Source organism: Phytophthora parasitica (assembly GCF_000247585.1).
Source record: "Phytophthora parasitica INRA-310 unplaced genomic scaffold supercont2.50, whole genome shotgun sequence".
Lineage (NCBI taxonomy): Eukaryota > Oomycota > Peronosporomycetes > Peronosporales > Peronosporaceae > Phytophthora > Phytophthora nicotianae.
This window is the reverse complement of record NW_008649036.1, coordinates 104,253-111,768: the sequence shown is the minus strand read 5'-3', so window position 1 is coordinate 111,768 and position 7,516 is coordinate 104,253. Positions and strand designations below refer to the sequence as shown.

At 49.2% G+C, this 7,516-nt stretch overlaps 2 protein-coding genes across 2 annotated transcripts; both read left to right on the top strand.

Annotated features, from left to right (window-relative positions):
- Window positions 1-4,289: 4,289 nt before the first annotated feature.
- Window positions 4,290-5,444, top strand: PPTG_15563 (hypothetical protein; the record flags this gene model as incomplete). Its single annotated transcript, XM_008912813.1, has 1 exon — window positions 4,290-5,444. One exon carries the CDS (start codon window positions 4,290-4,292, stop codon window positions 5,442-5,444), a length of 1,155 nt encoding a protein of 384 aa, XP_008911061.1.
- Window positions 5,445-5,667: 223 nt separating this feature from the next.
- Window positions 5,668-7,434, top strand: PPTG_15562 (hypothetical protein; the record flags this gene model as incomplete). Its single annotated transcript, XM_008912812.1, has 1 exon — window positions 5,668-7,434. One exon carries the CDS (start codon window positions 5,668-5,670, stop codon window positions 7,216-7,218), a length of 1,551 nt encoding a protein of 516 aa, XP_008911060.1. The 3' UTR covers window positions 7,219-7,434.
- Window positions 7,435-7,516: the final 82 nt, after the last annotated feature.

Sequence of the window (7,516 nt, the reverse complement as noted above, 5' to 3'; positions counted from 1 at the left end):
CTTGTTCTGTTCGCAGAGTGCCAAACTCTGGTTGATAGGAGAGAGAATATCGACCACACGCTTGCACTCCTTCCACTTGTTCTGGTTTGACACAATCGACTGCGCTCGCTCCAACTTAGGTCTTGTTTTCTTCGTGTTATAGCGTTTTAGTAACGCCGAGTCGTCGAACATGGATCGAATGATGTACTGGTTTTTGAAAACACTGCGAACACACTTCTCGGCAGTGTACCAACGGGTAGGAATAGGAATACTCAGTGCAAGTTGCTTCTCACCTGCAGTCCTCATTCCCTTCTGCTTCGTACGAAATCGATCCAGTAGACCATGTCTAACACGAACAAACTTTGCCACGTGCTTGGCATCATCCTGTACAGTTGCTATGCGGTTTATCTGCAGCACATCCTTCATCACCAAGTTAAAGCTGTGAGCTCCACACCCCGTACAGAAAATGTAGGCCCGCATTTTCTTCAACTCCGTCCATGCTGTCAGCATGGTTTTTGCGTTGTCAGTGACGACGGAGCAAATTCTTCCAGGAGCTCCAATTGCGGTCTCAACTTCGTTAATCACATCATTGATACAGCTCGCAATGTAAACACCTGAGTGCTCTTCTTCTCCGGTAGCAATTGACTTCCAAAAGACGGGCTTCATGTCTGGCGACGCAAGCATGAAGTTGATGAAACTCTCGTTGTTTGTGTTCGACCAACCATCCGTCGACAGAGCCATGTATGGCTGCTCTTTGAGAGTGTCGATGACAGCCGCCTTGCGTGCTAGGTACACCTGGTCGAGTAGTGGACCTGCAATACGCTTCCGTGATGGCAAGCGAAAGCCAGGGCAAGCTAGAGCAAAAAACCTCTTGACAGCAGGGTCTTCAACCAGTCGAAACGGGACACCCGTAGCAAAGCACATCTCGGCAAAGCTCAACTCCAGCTCCACTTTCGTGGCTCGACACACGAAAGACCTTGGAATTACATGTCCGTCGTTTCCAAAGAGTGCGCGTCTTGCTGAAGAGTTACGGACAGGAGTTATGTGTCCGCATCGCCGAGCAACATCAGGCGGGACTTCTTGGCATTCACGTCTCTTTTTCGTTCCAGCAAAATGGGGCGCCAGGTTCTTCTTCCGCTGCGCGTTGTAAATCATCTTGTTGCAGTAATTGCACTGGACGTCTGGATGCTGCTTTACACCTTTCTGGGCTGGGACAACCTTAGTGAAATGCTTCCAAATCTCATGCTTGCCCATATCAGTTAGCGGTGGCGGCTTGAGCAGAACTCGGCTTGTTTGGAAGTGCGCGTGCGCCATTCGTTTGAAAGTCGCGTGGAGGGAACTTCAACGTGAAAGATATGAAAGATTCGCGGTTGCGTCAACAAGTTACCCGGGTAACCCGGGTAGTTACCCACGGGTAGACAATTTACCCGGTAAAAACTTACCGTTTGGTAATTACCCGGAACAACACTACGGTGGAGATGCTCTAAGTACTATAGTACTATCGAACTACTGCCTGTTGACCACCTGAGAATATTTTTCGTTTCCAATTGCTTCGCTTCCAGCCGACTCGCTGGCGCTGGCTTCATAAGATCTTGATTTTCACGTATTTGTGCGATGTGGACTCACGATACTGCAGCAGGTAGAGAACACAAAGTTCTGAGCGAAAAACGATCACTCAGCAACCGATATCAGCACAAACCACCAGGGAATGTCAGTGTGCATAAATTCAGTTTGGTGGCACCAGTATATGTGAGAAAGCTGCAATTAAGATGTCTTTAGATAACAGCAAATTCAAAACGTTATAATAGCACCGCAGAACGCACCACGCAACCGTGCTGCCAAGTGGTCGACACAAGCGTGACAACAAACCCCCCAATCCATAGCGTTAAGAAGATGCAAAAAAACGCACCTTGCAGCGAAAGAGAGTTGTCAAGGGTGGCGAGGTTGTTGCCAACGTTCCATCGTCAAGCTGGAGCTGATTGGCGAGATTCACAAAAATACACGGAACACGCGCCCATCGGGGTCAGATCGAGTTCGGATTGGTCACTTCATGGAGTCAAGAGTCAAGAACTTGGGGAGCTTTATTGGTAGAAAAGTGGTGTTGGGTTTGCTGGAAATTGCGAAGTGATATAGCATATTGGCTCGGCAGGCTAGCATGAGCAGGAGCTGCTCTAAAACAGCAACATCCACAACAACATGAGGAGAATATACCCCATAGCAGCAACGAGCATCTAGACGTGCGAGGGAGATAACATGAATCGTGTGACCTTAGCGTGCAATACTTGGTATTTAATAATTGTACGATACTAAATCCGCGTGGCCCAAACATCTTTGAGCAGTACAATAGTACTATCGACGCCATTGAGGCGAGCTACTGAGTACTATCCAGTTGCAAAGAGAAAATCCTGTGAGTTACTGTAGTACACAAAAAATTACTATTTACTTTAGTACTTTTCTACGGAGAAATGATGCTATTAAAAACCCTGGTTCTGAACTGTTTGCATGTTAATATTGCCTGGGTTGACAATGTATATCATTCCTGCCAGATCATATAATCGATCGTAAGCTAATAAATACTGTCTTTAATATTATTTTACAACAGCAGACAGTAGATACCTTGTCGACACATGGCGACACATTATCGACATGGATTTTTCACTACTATAGTAGATTGTAGGATTTTATTAGAAGCATCTATAATTACGGTCTAAATTACGAGAACGAAGCGGGACCCGGCCGTTCGAGTTATTTTGGCCAATGCAGAGATTCAAGACAGGGTTCGCGGCTTGTTCGGCTCTAGGAGGAGTTCTTTTAGTGGAGAATATGACGCGTTAGTGTTAATCTTCGAGAATGACAGGTTCATCGATCCTTTCATTTGCAATCTTGTAACAGCCCAATACACCCTCCGTCCTCTGCTTGAACGCAGCGGTGTAGTCTGCTAACTAGTAGAAGCCATGAACAAGCTGAATAAGGCTGACAGTGGGAGCATGCAGCGCTAGCGTCATGAATATGGGAATACACGATTCTTTCTACGCATTTTGGTTCATTTCAGGGTGTTTTGATGAACAGCATTCAAGCGAGAGCAGATAACCAGCGCACGGATATGCACGTGCTACTAAAGCGCAATAAGATATCCACTCCTTGTAACGAAATTTCTACAGCTAACTACATTACTCTTAAGTACTATTAAATTAAGTGCTCTTAGAGTACTACAATTTAATCATATAGTACTATATTACTGGATATTATTATGCTATTATATTTATACTACTCTTATACATAATAACACTATCTGAATAGAACATGTCATTGCATCTATTTTATTAATCCCAGTATTACTTTACTATAGTAAGACGAGCGAAAACCATTCTACTACACCATTCAATTTGAGAATTACTCGATCAAAATGAGAAAAACTTCACAGCGTCAAACGACGTTGTCCGAAGCGTCCACTTTGAAGTGATACCTTGCAAATGCTCAACATGATTCCCCACCTATCTTCACCAGCTAATTCCATGAACCTCTGCACCAGAACGTGCATTACAGTAGTGGACGAGGCAGCGCTCCGACAGCCTCTAGTAGAGGCCCTCCACTACTTCAAAGTACTTTTTTAATTTCAGTACCAGAACGTAGCAACGGGATTTCCCTAACGAGCGCATTGCATGTGGTGCTACGGTGGCTTCCAAGCTAGGGTATTGGAGCTGCATGAGAACGCATCTCCTTTCGACGTTCGTCGATCGTCCTCTCAAACGGCAACGTCAAGACTCGAGTGTCTTTTGTGCTTACGACAAAGCAGCAAGAGAGCTCCATCTTTCGAACGGGAAAATCAAGTCACATATATATACCGGCGTTGGTACTACATAGTGACAGGTTGCTTCGGACAGCGCAGCAGCGCCTCGCACTCACGTTTCCATTGGAAATTCGTACGCGACTGACATCGAACGCTTCAAGCCAATGGCCCTCCATATCGACGCCACCTTGAGGCTTCCACATGGGTATTCCACTCACCAAATGTGTTTCGACGACGGCAAATCCCGGCCGCTCGAAAAGCTGACGTACGTGCACCGAATCGACTGCTGACAAGCTTTCGCTACTCGTCTCCGCCAAAATATCCAAGAGGAGCGTCCCGTTGTACATGACACGCGATCCAGATGGCGCTCGCGTGGTTGTGGACACACAGATGCGGAGGGCATGCCACGTTCCTTCGGACTCGCGACGGAGGTGGGTTTGGCCAGTGCTCATTTCCCAAACTCTTATCTCCTCGATAAGAGTATCCCCCCAAGCCCCGACAGCGATAACCAACATAGAACATGGTGAACGTGCTGCGTACGACCTCCGCCCTGGCCATGGTGGCCACCTCCTTCGGCTTCGCTGACGCCGGCAACTTCAAGTGCACTGGCATCAACTACAACATCCGCGCCGGCCCGGATTGGGCCCCGGCCAACGAGAAGTGCAAGCCTGCATCGCTGATTGCTACCGAGCTGGCGCTGCTCAAGGGTGTGACGGACACCATCCGTCTGTACTCACTCACTGACTGTGACCAGGCCACAGTTGTGGTGCCCGCTGCTATTGAGGCGGGCCTCAAGGTCGAGCTGGGCATGTGGGTAGACTCGTCCGCGTCCAGCTTTGAAGCGGAGAAGGCCGCATTCAAGACGCTGCTGGAGTCCGGAGTCGTTCAAAGTGAACACATTGTGGGCATCCACGTCGGCAGTGAAGCAGTGTACCGTGAAGATGTGACGGTGGACGTGGCGATTTCCTATCTGGAGGAGATCCGCACGCTCTGCAAGGCCAACGCGGGGGCCGCCGGCATCCCTCTCACCATCGCTGACATCGGTGACACGTACTCGGCATACCCGAAGTTGATTGAGGCCGTGGACTACGTGTCGGCCAACTACTTCCCGTTCTGGGAGAAGACTGACATCGACGTCGCTGCGAAATCCTTCTACAAGCGCTTCTCAGCGCTCGTGCAGACTGCCAGCACCTACAACAAGGAGGTGGTCATTGGTGAGACTGGCTGGGCATCGGACGGTGTTGGTGCCGGTGCGAGTCCTGCCACGGCTGCCAATGCCGCCAAGTACTTCTACGACTTTTACACGCTCGCGACGGAGAAGAACCTCATGTACTACTACTTTTCGGGCTTCGACGAGGCCTGGAAGCTGCCCACGCTCGAGGCCAACGAGACGGTGGAGGCCTATTTTGGCCTGTTCACCAAGGACGGTGTCCTCAAGGACTCCATCTCCGCCATGTTCGACAACAACACGGGCTCCTTTAACGGCAGCGACTCGGCTACGATTACTTTGGTGGGTGGAGACGCCAGCACCACAACTGCGGGCGGCGATGATGCCACTTCGGGTGATGCAACGCAGAACGACACCACCTCGGACGGTGTTGAGGACGACTCGACGTCCATTACGCAGACTTCCACCACCACCACGTCGACGTCGCACAAGGACTGCACCATGTAAACACCGGAACTTGTCCGTCAGCTATAGACTGTTATTCGAGTCTTAAGCAGACATGAGTGTAGACAACAAAGTGAGAAATGCAAAATACCAATCCGACTGAAGTGTGTGATCATCGCTAATGTTAAAGTTGCTTTGAATCAGTAAAACTTACGGGAACAAAACGATCTTACCACTAAGTTATTGTGTATTGCAAGTTTTCCGGCTGTGGATAAAGGTGTTTTGGATGTCGTCCAGTGACAGCAAGAGCTTGGACGACGAAAACGATGAAATAAGACTAACGCCGCCACCAGCGCAAGGCACTTCGAGGAGTGCCCATGCGGAGCCAGTGCCGAGCTTTTTCGACTCGAGTTTTACACCCGCCGTGCTCGCTTTTCTTTCGGAAATAGAGGACCGGGAACTGACACCCGAGCAGCTCCAAGCGCTGGAACAGATCATGGATAAAACCATAAACGAGGCCAAAATACTTCTCTGTTGCAGTAACATCAGCAATACAAAGAAACTACAGCAAGAGGGTGGCGGTCGACTCGGGGACGCGCTGGTGGATGCATTCCAGCTCGCTGCGACTCATTTAAACCAGACAGAAAAGCTTTCATCTGACATTACCACTCACCAATTACTGTGGAGGTGTGGGCAAGTGGTTGACGTGCTTTGGGGTATTGGAGTGGAGGAAAAGGAGCTCAGGGACCAGCACCTGCTTTGGCAGGAGCTTCTGTGTCGTCGATGGAACGAGATCGCTTCAGGTCTAGCACTCGAGCTGCTGCTTCTACAAGCTCAGTTAAAATACACAAGGGCTTCTTCAACAACATCTAGCGAGATTCTGGAAGTGGTTGCCTCCACGTATGCGTACCTTCCAGTTACACTGCAAAAATATTGTATGGATCAAGTGGCTACACTTGTGAGCACTTTCGTCGATGAAGGACCGACATTCCGGCTCACCCCACGAATGCAATTGCAACTGGAACTACTCGAGCACCTGACAACAGTGCATGCCCTAAACGATTCCGATGATTTGGATACTGTGAAATGGGTTAACGAGTACTTCCCCGAGTGCTTTGAATGCTGTGGTGTGGTGCTTCAGCTACTGAACAAGCAGTACGACGGCGAAAAGGGTGAGAACGATAGTGGGATGATTCGTATGCTGGACACGTGTCTACTGGTGATCAAGGCAGCGGTGGACTTCTTTGAGACGAGAAGGGATGATGTCTGTGCACTGCAGAGGATACTCATTCCTACGATCACTGAGGCACTGTCCCAACTTGCCTGTCGCTATGCAAGTTTTGGTGTCGCTAGCGAGGAGATTTCTGAAGCGCGGTGCTTAGAGACGTGCTTGTATTTGCTGGCGAGAACGGCTACTGTATTAGAAGAGGACGAATGTCCAGCGCTAATCAAGATTTTCGAGAAACTTTTTGCGCCTAATTCGAAATCTGACTTCAGCACTGCGCGACCGACGCTACTACCGACGCGCTTTGATGCGGTGCACCAGATCCTCGTTCACTCCAGCGTCGCTGGTATTTTTGAGCCTGCGATGTCAGCATTGCTGCAAGTTGACGTTCTTAACGTCCCCCAGTATGCACAGTATTTGTTCACACCAGCATATTGTTCCACTGAAAATAGTCAAGTCGAGCGCACTGCACGCTATTGCAATTGTACTCGCTTTGACAGGAGTCAGCAAGACGACACAGCGACTGACGACTCTGAGTCCGCTGCAAGTCTCCTCTCTGATGGGAATTCAGTTGGTGAACTAGTCTCTGATCAAGAAAACGTTTCAGTTTGAACAATAGCAATTGATCGGATGTGTTACGCCGTGAACGTCGGCGATGCGAGTGACGATGGAAGCACAGTCACTGAAGTCGCAGCTACAGAGAATGGAATTGGGAGCTACTGTATTCCGCCCTTGCCGAGACCGTGTGTGTCATCGCTCACGTAACCGGGACTGTGAGCAGCACTCAGTTCAAGTGCAAATCGGAATGGCGCTGACATCTTGCTTCGCTATATCAGGCTTCGATGTCTCGATTTCGCTGCTCGTCGAATGGCACAGGGAGTATTAATAATGGAGTCTTTACTGGAGATAT